The following is a 15,457-nucleotide window of genomic DNA, read 5'->3' on the forward strand; positions in this document are numbered from 1 at the left end:
TAGACCATTAGCATCACGCAAAAAATAACCAAAGAGTTTCGATAGTTTTCCTATTTAAAACTTGACTCTTCTGTAGTTACATCGTGTACTAAGACCGACGGAAAATTAAAAGTTAAGATTTTTTAGGCAGATATGGCTAGGAACTATATTCTCATTGTGGCGTAATAATCAGTGACTTTGCTGATGTAACATGTAACTGATTATTACGCCAGTTTGAGATTATAGTTCCTAGCCATATCTGCCTAGAAAATCGCAGCTTTTAATTTTCCGTCGGTCTTGGTACACGATGTAACTACAGAAGATTCAAGATTTAAATAGGAAAATATTGAAACTTTGGTTATTTTTTAGCACAATGCTAATGGTCTAATCAGATACAATGGACTGTGCTAAGCTATGCTAAAAGTGGTAGTGCGAGACCCCAAGATCGGCTGAATGGATTCCAAAATGGTAAGAATCAAATGTTTAACTCTAGGGGAGCTGGAAAATGAGCAAATTTTCAAAAAAGTGGAGTGTCCCTTTAAGGCAGTTTCCCGGACAGGGCTTATCCTAGTCCCAGACTAAAATGCATGTTTGAGCTGCTATATGATATTTTAACATATATCAGTATCATTGTTATTTTAAACCTTGTCCGGAAAATGCCCCATTATGTCTTACAAAGGTATTTTAGAACGTAACTCAAATGTTTTGGAACAGAAAATCTCTTTTTAGTATGTACCCTGTCAGTTAAGTAGAAATAAGGTAAAATATTGACCATTGAAACCTGGCTAGTGATCAAAACTGACAATTTTTTATCCAGCATATAAGTCTTGACAGGTCTTTCTTCTGATAACAATGGTACAACAATGGTGCTTCATTCATTGTCCATTTTCCTGCATATGAATTCATGCCAAGCATTTTTCGGGTTTCACATCAAAAGCCTCACGCTGCAATCCATTTATTTCCTGCTGATGTGACTTGTTTTGAATACTTCCAAACCACTAACACGTTGAGGTAAATCTATCAAGCATGCACTGCTTCCATAGTTGCACTGTCTTAATGGAAACCTTGCCAAATGCAACCCTTTTGTGGCCAAAGGTTAAAGTATGCCAACATTCTTGCCTATAACAAGATTTATTCAGTGCCAAGTTGTCTTTATATATCTTGTAAGGGTATTTTTTGTTTTGGATTGTTGACTTGAAGACCAAACAACCTGATGTATAATTTAATCGAAGTGTACTCTGCATTTTAACTAATATTATCAGACCAAATGTTGCACAGGATGTTGCATGTTCAAAGTCAGATTTGAAAATGTACACTGTTATTTACCACACTATCACGTCATATGTCACTCAAGTCATTTTTCGGTACTTGCATTAGTTTACGTGTAGCCTAGTAGCTGTGAATGTCATAATAATGTTCACAATACTGTCTCATTAGTGTGTATACAGGCACTATGGATGTGTGTATGTGTCATTGTGAGTTTAAAAGTATAATTGATTCAGTGTATGTGCATGTCTGCTTATCAGAGTTATGTATGTAATGTGTTTATGTGCACTGTATCCACAAGCCTGTGTTTGTGTGTTGTGTCTGCCTGTCACTGTACATCTGTTCCTAAGGATGACTGGTACTGTAGATTGTATAGAAATACTGTTTTAAAATGTTAAATTGAAGTTTTATTAAAAAATAAAATGTTAAAGGGACATTTCACAAGACTTTTTTATGATGTCAAATAAATCTTTGGTGTCTCCAGTGTACGTATATTAAGTTTTAGCTCAAAATACAATATAGGTAATTTATTATAGCATGTTAAAATTGCCACTTTGTAGGTGTGAGCAAAAATGTGCCGTTCTGGGTATGTCCTTTTAAATGCAAATGTGTTGATCTCTGCATTAAATGGCAGTGTCGTGGTTGAATAGTGCAGATTAAGCGGCGTTATTATCCCCCTCTGACATCACAGGAGAGCCAGATTTCAATGACCCCTTTTTTTCACATGCTTGCAGAGAATGGTTTACAAAAACAAAGTTACTGGATTGATCTTTTTCACATTTTCTAGGTTGATAGAAGCACTGGGGACCCAATTATAGCACTTAAACATGGATAAAGTAAGATTTTCCCTTTTATAAAAATAATGAATACACATGCTGACTCTAACTTATACAGCAATGTTATTTTTTAACTGTATCAAATTGATACTGCACATAAAAATACATTTCCTTATGTCAAAGCATATTATAACTGCAGTTGAATATCTCTATATATTTTGGTAGCTGACGAATAAATGTCATTAATATTTCAAATTGAAATACAAATGTCAAAAACAATGTGTTTTTAATTCACTTTTATTCACTTTTTGGCACACATACCGTACAAAAAACAGATTAAATTTGTATCTTTTTAATTTAATATAAGATCATGACAAGATAAGTGCTATGTATAAAACTGTTTTGAATTAAGTGTCAGCTTGATAGACCTAAGATTAACCTCCTAAGACACATTTTTGTTGTTTGCACCACAATACTTAAGTGTAACTGGAACCTGTTGTACAGAAACATGGACAATTACACGGCTTCGTGTTCAAAGAAAAATATTTGGTTATTATATTAAATGGTTCTTCCTAACCCCAAATAGCTGGAAGAAATCTGAAAAAAAGACAAACCGAAACTCGGGTCTTAGGAGGTTAAAGGTTGACTCGCCCTTTTAAAAGTTATTTGTTCTGCTGAACACAATCAAAGATAGTTTGAGCCAATTTGTAACCAAAGAGTTTTGAAACACCATTGACTTTCATAGTATTTTTATCCTTCTATTTAAGTAAATGGTGCTCCAAACCTGACAAAATATCTTCCTTTTATTCATCAGAACAAAGAAATTTATACAGTTTGAAAATGTTCCTGATTTTCTGTTGTGTAGCAGAAACTGTGAATATGAGTACATGACTGATGACAAGCGTGTTATAGGTACCCTTTGTCACTGGCCAACTAATGTAAACTATTTGGAGTGTTGCAGAACAATGTATATGACCAAAGCATGTAAACTAATACATTCTAATACAACATTTTCTTTTAAATTGACATTTAAATTAAAATAGCATTGCAGTGTAAACTGTGAAATAATCAAAAACTGTGTTTAATAGGGAATAGGCTTTATGCCCAGCTGCACTACTTTCTGAACTTCAGCCAGCTCCTTATTTCCTGTCTGCCATTATTGGACAAACTGATTAATCCAGGTGTGCCTGACCTCAGTAGTCACAAACAAACTGATTAATCCTGGATGAATCAGTTTGTCCAATAATGGAAGACAGGAAACAAGCAGCTGGCTGAAGGTAGTGCAGGAAGTAGTGCAGCTGGGCATAAAGCCTACTGGTGTTTGTGTATTCAAATCAGTGTTTGATATATTGTCAAAGATGCCCCCTGCTGGAATACTGTGGAATATAGTGTTACCTTTAGGGTTTTTTTGTCACACTGAAAATGAAAGTTGCATTGTATTGAGTATTATCAAACAGTGTTAAATGCTCTCTCATTTGTAAGCCACTTTGGATAGTATAAAAGCATCTTCTTAGTGAATACATGTAAATGTAGCACTTCATAAGATTTGGTCATCAGATTTTGCAAACAATTACAGTTAAATATCCAAACTTAATGGTGTGTAAGGCTGATATGTAAACCTTAAAATAAAATACCCTGCAATCAACTCCATTTAACATCTCAGTTAAAGAGTCTTTTCTGTACAGTCTGTCATTACCACTCACTTTGACATGCATTTTCCTTGTAAATTATTCCTCCATGTTCTTGCCTTTTTTGCCTACTTTAACATACACCGTTGTGAGTAAGATAGCTGCCACCAGGGTCAGTCCACTGGTCACTAGGTATGCTATGGGCAGAAAGTAATTCGGCCCCCCATACCAGGACACCATGGAGACCACAAGCTCCTTTCGACCTCTGAAGTACTCAACAGGAAAATCTGGAGTTTCTGTTAAGGCATCAGTGGTTTGAAATAAAGTGGAAATAAAATGAATACAGTAATAGTATAGTTTGGTAAAACCAGTGGTGCAGAAACTGCACACTTTACGTTTAAGCATAAATCTTCACACAATATATTAATTCTTGCTTTTTAACAGCTGTAATTGCATTGATTATGTGAGTTTACATCTGCACCAGATGTTCCATCACCAAACTGTAAGCCTTCCAATATTGCCGTCCATAAGCAAAGGATACTGTAATTGATAGAGATGCTGTAGTTGCCAGCAGGCAGGCCTTCAGTAAACGGACTGTGAACACGATTGAGAACCCCATAAAGCTTTTTAAAATTAGGGAAGGCTGCCTCTCTCATCCATACAATCAGATCATCATTTATGAAGCCATTATTAAAGGGGTCACTTAGGTCCAGCTCATAGACAGGCCGCTGCCAGAATAAAGGTTGAGTCGTGCCTGAGAACAAAAGAAAGAGAACAGTTAGGCAAACACGCACGCACACTTTATGTGCATGTGTTGAGCATCATGCGTACCTTCAAAGGCCTGTTGAAGTGTAAATGTGTCGTTGGTTGGAGGGTTACGAAATTTCACGTTTTTGTCTGTGTACCAATTGATGCCCTTCCTATAGAGTGGAACCGGCACTGCCAGTCCATTAGTAGGATGATACATCACTAAAAATGAGTCTAAAAGAGAAAACAATGAATAAGCAAACACAACCAGCAAGTAAAACAGCTTATTAGCATAACGCCAACAGATGCATCTCACCATTGAACATGCTGTTGGCCACAGCGCCACAGGGGGCAATGGGTACTCCGTTTGCATCGTAATCGAATGGAGCGCAGTACGAACTCGGTGTCTGTGGAAAAAAGTAGCAACATCTTGGATGTGATAATAGCACTACTAATGTGAAGCATAGTGAGAGATCAAATAGACAGACGTTATTTTAATCAGCGAGTGGGAGGGATGAGAAAGAGAGCGAGCGTGAAAGAGGGTGAAAACAGAAGGGGTTGTGAAAGAGACGTCGAGCACCTTCACGTTTTTTTTCCTCCCCACCATCTGTGCATCGTCACGGGAGTCCATGTACCTCCGCAGGTTCTGATGAAAGTTTCTCAGACCGTAGTAAAAGAATACATCACCCTGAGGGAGACAATACGCTATCTGACATAGTACTACATCATGCTGAAAGGGTACAAGCTGAGGACAAATTATGAGGAACACATGGTTTCTCATTTTTTTAGGTATCTGAATATCTTGTCTGTGCCTTTGATCCACAATCTTAATTCTTAATAAAAAGTTGATTTTGACTTGAAACCAGAGACAAGTACCAACAAGCAAGTAGGCCTAATAATTTGAGAAAGAGGCACATCTTTTAAAGCGACCCTTAAAGGATAACGCCAACTTTTTATAATATTTTACGATGTTCTTACCTCAACTTAGACAAATTAATACACACCTATCTTCTTTTAATGCGTGCACTTAATCTTTGTACAGCGCGTCGTAAATGTGTTAGCATTTAGCCTAGCCCCATTCATTCCTTAGGATCCAAACAGGGATGAATTAAAAAGCCACCAAACACTTCCATGTTTTCCCTATTTAAAGACGGTTACATAGTTACACAAGTAAGTATGGTGGCACAAAATAAAACGTGGCAATTTTTTAATCAGATAAAAAATGAGAACTATATTGTATGGCGACCTGTCTACTCCCCCTCTCACTCAAACTTCTGTCAATATTACTGCGCCTGAGGTCGAAGTACTGCAACCTAAGTGCTCTTCCGCCATACAATATAGTTGTCATTTTTTTATCCGCCACGTTTTGTTTTGTGCCACCATACTTACTCGTGTAACTACTCATGTAACAGTCTTTAAATAGGGAAAACATGGAAGTGTTTGGTGGCTTCTAAATTCATCCCTGTTTGGATCCTAAGGAATGAATGGGGCTAGGCTAAATGCTAACAAATTCAGAACGCGCTGTACAAAGATTAAATGCACGCATTGAATAAAGATAGGTATATATTAATTCATCTAAGTTGAGGTAAGCACATAGGAAAATATTGAAAAACGGTGGTGTTTTCCTTTAAAGGTGAAGATTGTTCTTTAATGTTAAATAATTGTTAATGTATTACCATCTGTAAAGCAGTCCACTTGAAGTGGAGGGCATTTTGGGGTTGTTTAAAAAAGTCCTAATATGTCCCACTTAGGTACAGATATGTATACATTTGGTACTAATATGTGCCTTTGTAATTACTTATTTGAACTCTTTATTGAAATGCTACTGCCCAAGTGACAGCTAGGGACCCTTTTTAACTGTTTTTTTTCTGACAGTGTGCAAAAGCTGCAGACGTAACTGTATTTGTTGAATGTTATTTGCTCCTCAATATGGTATATTAAACATTTCAATCAGACCCACTTAAACACACCTTAAAGAAATGTGGAACACTGAAGTTGACTGAGCACTCGCAGGTGGTCCTGGCATTGGTGGCATTTTTTCGTAACTCAAAGCATTGCTTACACGACCCAGCATTTGTGTAGTCCACCTGTAAAGCAGAAAGACAAATAAACAGTTTGAGCAGATAATGTCATATAAACATTCTTTCTTCTATTCATTGACTTTCTTATGTTAAAGACCTTGATGACTGGATTTTGCATTGCTGTAAATTCCTTACATGAAACTATTATACGCAAATCCAAGTTCAGATATATTTATGCAACTACAATAGAGTAACGTTCAATGTATATTTTCCCAGAAAATTAACATATAGATAAAAATATGTGATTCTATTGAATGCATTAGATTGTAAATGTAAAATTATGAATAGAAGAGCTATTATGAAATAAGGTATTTGCTTTATTTTCTGAAGTGTGGCACTTGAGAATTTATGTGCTTTTGCAAAAAAAGATCATCTTAATGAATAGAATAAACATCACATTTTTATACATTCATATGTGGCCCTCGACCACAAAATTGTTGGTAAAATTTCAAAACACTGAATGCAAAATACAACCACATTGTGCGCAGTGGTAGAGCATTGTGTTAACAGTGCTAAAAAGCTCATAGGTTCGAACCTAGGGATCACACATACTGATAAAATTTTTTGGGGGGGTTGCGTCTTTTGAGTGTTTACATAAACGGAACAAAACCTGACTGGTCAACTTCCTGATCTGCTTGTTCACCCGTCTTGCACCTATTGATTAAACCTATTGACATCCATGATAAAAAGCATGTCTAACCTTCAGCTGGTACGTATTCTCAACTGTGATGAGAAGCCAGATTCCCAGTAGCAAACACACCAGAGATAAAATGTAGAAAGTTGGCAGGACAGTCTGTGCTGTGAGAGACGGAGACCAAGCTGGTAACCTTTGCTGCTTAAACGCTGAATTATCCGGACGTCTAGACAGCGGCCCTGTATGTGCCTGCTTCTTTCCCATTTCAGATACTTCTAACTTTTAAAACAGATAATAGCAGAAATTCAGCTAAGAACGCTTAAAAATGGCAGTCAGGGAGTTCTTATTGTATCTCTGCCACCGAAGGAAGTTTTCCCAGCATCCCATGCGACTGAACCTTTGAACCCGAGTTGACTGTTACTTATTAACTAAAACCACTTTAACTCATACACACATAAAGCTGTTCTTCCTGCTTTGCAGCTCTTAAGTGCTTCACATAGTCCTTTTCTCCAAAACTAAGTGTGTCCTCATTCCTGGACGCTGCTGTAATGTGTGGGAGCAACGTCTAAGTGAACGTGTGTGTGCTCTGTGCTTTAGTTTGTGTGTGGTGTAACAGGATGCTGCAATAAGCAGAATCTCCCGAAATAAGTAGAGAAAGTCCATCATGCATTACGTGGGAGGGGTTCCTGGTGGACTAGACAAACACATTGACCAATCAGGTGTCCAATCAAATGGGTTTATTTATAAAAAAAGAACAATTATGAAGGCATCATATTATTCTCTCCTGCAGCTGACATATAACACAAAACATGTTGCAATAGTTACATCAAATACACATCAAACAAGCACAATGACATAAATGTGAAAGTAACCACAGACAGACGATCTGCTCAAAACAGTCCTATTTTAACCGCTCCTTCTCTGCAGCTTTGTACTACACCAAGGTCCATCATTTTCAATAAGTCTTTTTTCACCTGAAAAAAAAACACAAAACAGATATACAGTATGCATTGTTTAACATTAATCTGATACAGATCGTTCTGAAATCCTAAGCATTTTCTGTCAGTTACTGAATATCTATTTGAGGTGAGATATACTCCTGTGCTCCTAAAATGTCTCTTCCTAGAAAATCACCCAAAAGTATTTACGATCTTGTATGCAGGGAATATACACATTTAAATACTTGGTCTCTAGAGAGAGAAATGCTCCCCCAATACCACCTGCCACCGACTACTGTAGCCACAGCAAGTACTAAATCACGCTTTGCAGGGCTGTGATGTAAATTAAAGTTTATTGGCTGTTTAAAAAAAGGACAAGCACTCCAATATGTCCTGCCCCATCTTCCCGCTTCGCGAGAAAATATTTAAACAGCAAAAACCTGCATTCGTCAAACTACTTTATGAGGCCATTAACCATGTCACTGTGGAGATTAATATATGTGACTATATTAAAATGATCAAATTAGTTTTTTGCATGTTATCATCAGCAATATTTTAGTTAGATTTTTATTAGATTTTTTTCTGATTAATCGCTAAATATGTGTGTGTCATAGGCAATCCTTAGAGTAAAGTTGTCATTATAAACAAATTTATGAGCATCTTTAGAGCACATGTTACAGGAAAATACCACAGTTTTTCAATATTTTACAATATGTTTTACTATGTAGCTTAGCCCCATTCACATAGGTGTCATTTACACTGGGGACATGTCCCCACCACTTTTTGAAATGGCTGATTTTGTCCCCACCACTTTTTGAAAGCATTTGGTTAAAATTTTCTGACAAATCAAACAATACCTGTGCGACTTACACTGCAAAAATGACTTTCTTACTTAGTATTTTTATCTTGTTTTCAGTAAAAATATCTAAAAATTCTTAAATCAAGATGCTTTTCTTGATGAGCAAAATGACATAAGAAAATATCACCCCATTGGCAGATATTTTTGCTTGTTTTAAGCACAAATTCACTTAAATTGTATAGTTTTTGTCTAGAAACTAGACTTATTTTCTTAAGTCATTTTGCTCATGAAGAAATTGCGTCTTGATTTAAGAATTTTTAAGATATTTCTACTGAAAACAAGACAAAATACTAAGTAAGAAATTTTTTTAGTAAAATATCTAAAAATTTCTTAAATTAAGATGCTTTTTCTTGATGTGCAAAAATCTAGTTTTTAGACCAAAAATATCAAATTTAAGTGATTTTGTGTATTAAACAAGCAAAAAAATCTGCCAATTCGCGAATTTAGTGTTTTTTGCTTACCCCATTGGCAGATTTATTTGCTTGTTTTATGCACAAAATCACTTAAATTTGGTATTTTTCATCTAAAAACTAGACTTATTTTCTTATTTTTCAAGAAAAAGCATCTTAATTTAAGAATTTTTAGATATTTTTACTGAAAACAAGGCAAAAATACAAAGAAAATTTTTTCTTGAAAATAATTTTTGCAATGTACGTTTTGTGGTCCAGGGTCACATATGCTGCGTTGTGTGCTTATGGTGTGTTTTCTTTTACATATGTAATGAATTTCATAGTAATCATTGACTTAACGTGCTGCTGTTATCTACAGTATGGTGCTTTGGCACTGTTCGGTTAAAGTGGTGTTGCAGGGACTGTTACTTGTGCAGTCGACATTGTTGAGTATTTTTGTGTTGTTGACCTATGCCCATTTTTGATGCGCCGTTATTCAATATTTTTCCCGTCCTGCTGTAATGTTTTTTCATCTGATTTTTTGTCCCCACCACTTTTCAACACAAACTGACGCCCCTGCCCATTCATTACTTAGGATCCTAACAGGGATGAATTTAGAAGCCACCAAACACTTCCATGTTTTCCCTACTTAAAGACTGTTTGAGTTTGACGTGGTGAGTTTTAGGGACTTCAACCTCAAGCGCAGTAATATTGAAGGAAGTTTGAGCGAGAGGGGGAGTAGTCACGATTGATGATGTTACTGCCCGCCGAGGTCGAAGTGCTGCAAACTAAGTGCTCTTCCGCCATACAATTTATTTCTTATTTTTATCCGCTTAAAAATTCGCCTCATTTTATTTTGTTCCACCATACTTACTCGTGTAACTACTCTTGTAACAGTCTTTAAATAGGGAAAACATGGAAGTGTTTGGTGGCTTCTAAATTCATCCCTGTTTGGATCCTAAGGAATAAATGGGGCTATGCTAAATGCTAACACATTCACAATGTGCTGTACAAAGATTAAGTGCATGCATTGAAAAAAAAAGATATGTATTAATTCGTCAAAGTTGAGGTAAGAACATAGTAAAATATTGAAAAACTGTGGTGTTTCCTTTAATGTTACCTCTGGTACATCCACCATTCTCCTTTGCTTCTGATCTCGAAAGTTCCAGTCCAATATCAGATATCGTAATCCCTGCACTTTCAGACCCTCTAGAGGACAAAGATCAAGCTGCAGTCTTGTAATTGTTCAAATGACACGATTACATATTTAAAAAGAAATGTAAATCATGCTAACCTTTCTCTAACAGAGCAGCGACTCTCCCTGGAGTTCCAACACCGATATGGGTCACACCTTTAGCTAAGAATTTGATATGATCGTCCAGTTTGATGTGTCTCGCAAACAACTTTAGCACTTTAGCTTGTCCTTTAAATGCAACTAGCTGCCTTTAACACAAAGAGAGAAATATTTAACACATGATATGAGATTGACAAACTCTGCATTATTGAAAGCTTAGCAACCAAGGGCCTAAACTCACTTAATGAGATCAATGGTTCTGAGAGCAGATCCACAAACAATGAGCAACATGATGGAACCCGTCTGGGTGTGCTGCTTCTGTAATTTAGCCCACTTTGGACAGACTGTAATAAAAAAACAAGTTATATATACAGTATCAGGATAGTGACCACTGCTGCAAGATATAATAATATAGAAATATATAAATGCATCCAATATTACTATGGCATTTCGATTCATAAAATGAGATTTAGGAGCTATTTTACCTTCCTTAAGGTACGAAGATAGACTATGTGTGAGGTCATTACTGCTAAGAAAACAGGAGTCTGAAATAGAACAGCACAAACAACATTAAACTCATTATAAAGACTCAGACAAATGCAGACACAAACACACATTAATTGTCTCACCCGGTAGAGTCAGGTCCTCTTGCTCAATAACAGAGCGGGTCTGGCTATAGTGACTACTCAGAAGAGTCTTAATGTCAGCTGGAGATCCAGGCACAGGTTTTGAGCTCGACAAGACATCGGTGATAGTTTTCTTCTTCTAAACAAATGGAAGGGTTGCATGTTATTAAAGGATCAGAAGTGGAGACAGTAACTAAAAAGGGTAGATTTTACTTCATCCTCTATTATAATTTAATCCAAAAAAAGCTTTCCAGCATTATGGCTTTTATTTCAAGTAAACAAACAATAATGAAGCAGCGCATTAATTTGAGCTTATTTTTTCAACACATATATTAAAAGATAATCAATCATACATTTTCTTACCTTTCGCCTCTTCTTTTTTGTGATGGTTTCTTTATCACCCTTTTCCTCTGTTGTCTCCTGTGTGATGAAACATTCTTTCTGCAGAGAAGTACAGGTATGACACTCTTTACTTAAAGATGCCATGCTTTGTTTTTGCTCAAGACACATCTCAAAAACATTTTACTGTTGGAAAAACATATTTAAAGTTTGAGAGGCCAACAGGAAGGCAGGCTCTGTCATTGGAATGGTTTTGGACATGCTCAAGGCTGTGGCAGAGAGGGGAATTATTGCCAAACTGCTCACCATCATGGTCAACACCTCACAAACCCTTCATGACATGCTTGGTGGAATGAAAAGCACATTCAGTAATCGACTGATCCGGTCCGGTGCAACATAGAACGATAGAGAAGAGATCATTCATATCTTCTTCTATTAACACATCTACCTTGTGCAGATGTCTTATTAACTCACCACCATAGGAGCTAGGACCCTTTGCCTGTTTTATACTGTTCACCTCTCCTACCTCACATAATCTAAAGTTTCTATCAAACATCCATTTCATTTAGAAGTTAATATACTGTAGTCTTTCCTTCAACATATGTACAATAACTTCACATTCTTGGCTCTGTTCCATAGTGTTTTTATCAATGTTCAACTGCACATGTGTGTTTAATTTGTACAGATTGATTTGTAAAATTGGTGTACATGTTGCATCCAAACCAGTCTGTTTACAGGTTGTGCAAGTAATATTTAAACCAGCATATTTTGTCTATTTTACTGTGGGCACTGTGTGTCTTGTAATGCTCCTAATACACCCCAATTCCCCATGTGGGAAAAGAGACTTGCTCAAGTCAGATTTCTACACATTAGAAGACTGAATGAAATCACAGTTGCAGATTTGCATTTAGTTTCAGTAAACGGCAGATAGCTTTAAAGGGGACAGAGAATGAAAAAAAACATTTTTACCTTGTCTTTGTTGAATAATGGTAGTCTACCCGCATTTACAAACATACAAAAAGTGCTAAACATGCTAAACATCTTAGTCTCATAGAAATTCCTCTTTTAGAAATGTCAGACAGAAAACGGCCCAATCTGATAAACTGATGCTTATGACATCACAGGCATCTTACTGCCCCTCCACTTTAAAATAATTGGCTACATTTTTAGAGTGGCAGAAAAGTCAGCCAATCAGTAATGAGATTGCAAGTTAAGCCAGTAGGTGGAGCCAAATAGGTACAAAACCACTTGTTTAAAACCCTCCACCCTAATAGAGCTATCTGAGAGAGGTTTTTAGGAAGCTTCTAAGGCATTACAGACCCAAACAAAAAAATTTTTGTCTACATGTCACATCACAGAACAAGGATAAATACTCGGTTCAATCAATCTATGTCACCTTTAAAGGGTACATTTCACGAGACTTTTTTTAAGATGTAAACTAAATCTTTGGTGGCCCCAGAGTACGTATGTGAAGTTCTAGTTCAAAATATCATATAGATAATTTATTATAAAATTGCCACTCTGTAGGTGTGAGCAAAAATGTGCCAGTTTGGGGTGTGTCTTTTTAAATATAAATGAGCTGATCTCTGCACTAAATGGCAGTGCCGTGGTTGGATAGTGCAGACTAAGGAGCGGTACTATTATAATCAGATCCCCTTCTGACATCACAAGGGGAGCCAGACTTCAATGTCCTATTTTTTCACATGCTTGCCAAAACTAAGTTCCTGGGTTGTTCTTTTTCACATTTTCTAGGTTGAAAGAAGCACTGGGGACCCAATTATTGCACAAGTCAGATTTTCATGATATATCCTCTTTAAAGCTATCTATATTTTGGTATGCTATTAATAGCGGAAAATACATATTTAGTAAAAAAAAAAAAAAACTTTTACAATGGAAATCTTTTATGGGAGAATAAACAAAAACATATTGATGAATCATGCTGCACAACACAGATTCTGGTCCAAGTGTCCTCTCAAATGAATGTCTCTCTACCCTTAGTACCTGGTGCAACTAACCAGTAACTAACAATCATGTTTAAATGGCTGTCAAGTAGGACTTGATAAGTCACATATTTCCCCATCACAGTCTGTAAATGTATTACCTGAACAGTTTCCTTTCTTTTCTTTATCTTTGTGTTTTCTTGAATCGGTTTCTCGCTCTTTCTTTTATTTGATGTGGGTTTAATCTGCTGCTCCTCTGTAGAGGGCTGTGTGTCCTCTTCTACCTCTGAAGGACCTTAGTGGAAAAACAGCAACGTGTTAAAATAACACTGTACGTTACACATTCATGTTGTCCATAACATTCACGATGTCCATAACATTATTACTAGAACTAAAGCGAAATAATAACTAAGAATAATGATGAGACTACATTTCCCATGATGCTCTGCGAAGAGCGCAAACACGTGTTTGCTCAGGTTGTTTCACTAAAGATTAGTTTAGCCAATATGCCACAAAGTTGCAGGTTAAAAGTAACTAGTGTTCATTTATGAAGCGACGCATCTTGTAAGTTTAATCTGGACTTAAAAGAGCAACTAAAATCCTATTAAGGAGAGCTGTAGTTACGGAATGCATTGACAGAGTAATTCAGGTAGTTTTACATAGAATACATGACACAGCTAACATTACTCATAGTATAGTTCACATTACCAGTAAGGTATAAATGGACATGTTTAATATTGTTACCGGAATTGTCGCCCTGAGTCCACCACTCGTCTCCTAAATCATCAGCCATTTCTCAAACACCACAACAGCAATAACATGTTTGTACGTTCAGCGCGGCAGATTCGCGTTAGAAGAAATTTCACGTGAATCTGCGGGTACAAGAACAACTCCTTAAAAATAAATTAATAAATGTGCTGTCAAGCAAGACGGTTTTTGAAAAAAACTCTTTCATTTAGTTTTAAACTAAAAAGAAACCGATAATTCATACTAATGCAAAACTAAATACTACTAAAATATTTATATTTATTCTTCATTTTCTGCTTACATTTAGGAAAACGTGAGATATTTAATATGACTAAAAGTAGCTTATGTAATGTATAGTAACTGATAAATTAGGAATTATTTTTTTACATATTTAAATATTTAAATGAAGTAACTCTTAACCACTAGGTGGCACAAAGTTCCATAAAATTATAATAAGGCTTATCTTTATTATAACTGCTGTGTGTGTGTGTGTGTGTGTGTGTGTGTGTGTGTGTGTGTGTGTGTGTGTGTGTGTGTGTGTGTGTGTGTGTGTGTGTGTGTGTGTGTGTGTGTGTGTGTGTGTGTGTGTGTGTGTGTGTGTGTGTGTGAGAGAGAGAGAGAGAGAGAGAGAGAGAGAGAGAGAGAGAGAGAGAGAGAGAGAGAGAGAGAGAGAGAGAGAGAGAGAGAGTAAGTAGCCCTTAGTGTTTTAATACTCATAAATTTGACAAACAATATGGTGCTGTAAATCCAATGTCAAGAGATTTTTCTAAAGGGTTAGGTTTTGATTAGAGAAAGGGTTGTTGTAAACATCATCATATGATGAAAATAATAACTCTATGATATGGTTACTATGCTAACATATATGTGTTAGTGAGTTCATGTTCATGTATTTTTTGTTCGTTCTAATTTTGCTTCATAGGCATACTTGTTTTACAGTCATCTCTTACTCTATAATTTCTCCTGTCTTCTGTACAAACACACACAGAAACTCACAAGCAATTATTTATTCATTACTAGCATGAATTAAAAATCTCTGTTTCCCTTCAGCATTGAGCACTGAAAGCATCTTCACAGCCTGTTTTCTCCTAGTTTTTCTCACACTCACTTGTGGTTGACAGAAGAGGGAAAAGATTTGAAGAGAAAATCTGTAAAGTCATGTATCATTACTGAGGAGTTCAATGTCAGCTGGGCAGATGATGCCTTCTAGTTTGTTT

General features: G+C 36.3%; 2 protein-coding genes across 2 annotated transcripts; both read right to left on the reverse strand.

Annotated features, from left to right (window-relative positions):
* Positions 1-2,302: 2,302 nt before the first annotated feature.
* tmem30c (transmembrane protein 30C) lies at positions 2,303-7,697 on the reverse strand. The gene is made up of 7 exons (XM_065251727.2): positions 7,178-7,697; positions 6,367-6,483; positions 4,977-5,084; positions 4,713-4,803; positions 4,481-4,630; positions 4,191-4,403; positions 2,303-3,936 (listed from the first exon to the last, which is right to left on the reverse strand). The coding sequence occupies exons 1-7, from the start codon at positions 7,373-7,375 to the stop codon at positions 3,749-3,751; spliced, it is 1,065 nt and encodes a 354-aa protein (XP_065107799.1). The 5' UTR covers positions 7,376-7,697; the 3' UTR covers positions 2,303-3,748.
* A 136-nt stretch (positions 7,698-7,833) lies between these two features.
* cmss1 (cms1 ribosomal small subunit homolog) lies at positions 7,834-14,357 on the reverse strand. The gene is made up of 9 exons (XM_065251734.1): positions 14,241-14,357; positions 13,658-13,791; positions 11,581-11,658; positions 11,221-11,356; positions 11,077-11,136; positions 10,833-10,935; positions 10,592-10,740; positions 10,418-10,506; positions 7,834-8,085 (listed from the first exon to the last, which is right to left on the reverse strand). The coding sequence occupies exons 1-9, from the start codon at positions 14,287-14,289 to the stop codon at positions 8,002-8,004; spliced, it is 882 nt and encodes a 293-aa protein (XP_065107806.1). The 5' UTR covers positions 14,290-14,357; the 3' UTR covers positions 7,834-8,001.
* Positions 14,358-15,457: the final 1,100 nt, after the last annotated feature.

Source organism: Paramisgurnus dabryanus, chromosome 15 (genome assembly GCF_030506205.2).
Source record: "Paramisgurnus dabryanus chromosome 15, PD_genome_1.1, whole genome shotgun sequence".
Classification (NCBI taxonomy): Eukaryota; Metazoa; Chordata; class Actinopteri; order Cypriniformes; family Cobitidae; genus Paramisgurnus; species Paramisgurnus dabryanus.

Coding starts and splice junctions, on each gene's coding strand:
- tmem30c (XM_065251727.2), bottom strand. CDS start 7,375: ATGGGAAAGAAGCAGGCACATACAGGGCCGCTGTCTAGACGTCCGGAT. Junction 5,085..6,366: donor GTGTTCCACATTTCTTTAAG/GTGTGTTTAAGT, acceptor TGTCTCCCTCAG/GGTGATGTATTCTTTTACTA. Junction 4,804..4,976: donor GGAGGAAAAAAAACGTGAAG/GTGCTCGACGTC, acceptor TTTTTTCCACAG/ACACCGAGTTCGTACTGCGC.
- cmss1 (XM_065251734.1), bottom strand. CDS start 14,289: ATGGCTGATGATTTAGGAGACGAGTGGTGGACTCAGGGCGACAATTCC. Junction 13,792..14,240: donor GACTCAGGGCGACAATTCCG/GTAACAATATTA, acceptor TTTTCCACTAAG/GTCCTTCAGAGGTAGAAGAG. Junction 8,086..10,417: donor GAATGGTGGATGTACCAGAG/GTAACATTAAAG, acceptor TTTTTTTTTCAG/GTGAAAAAAGACTTATTGAA.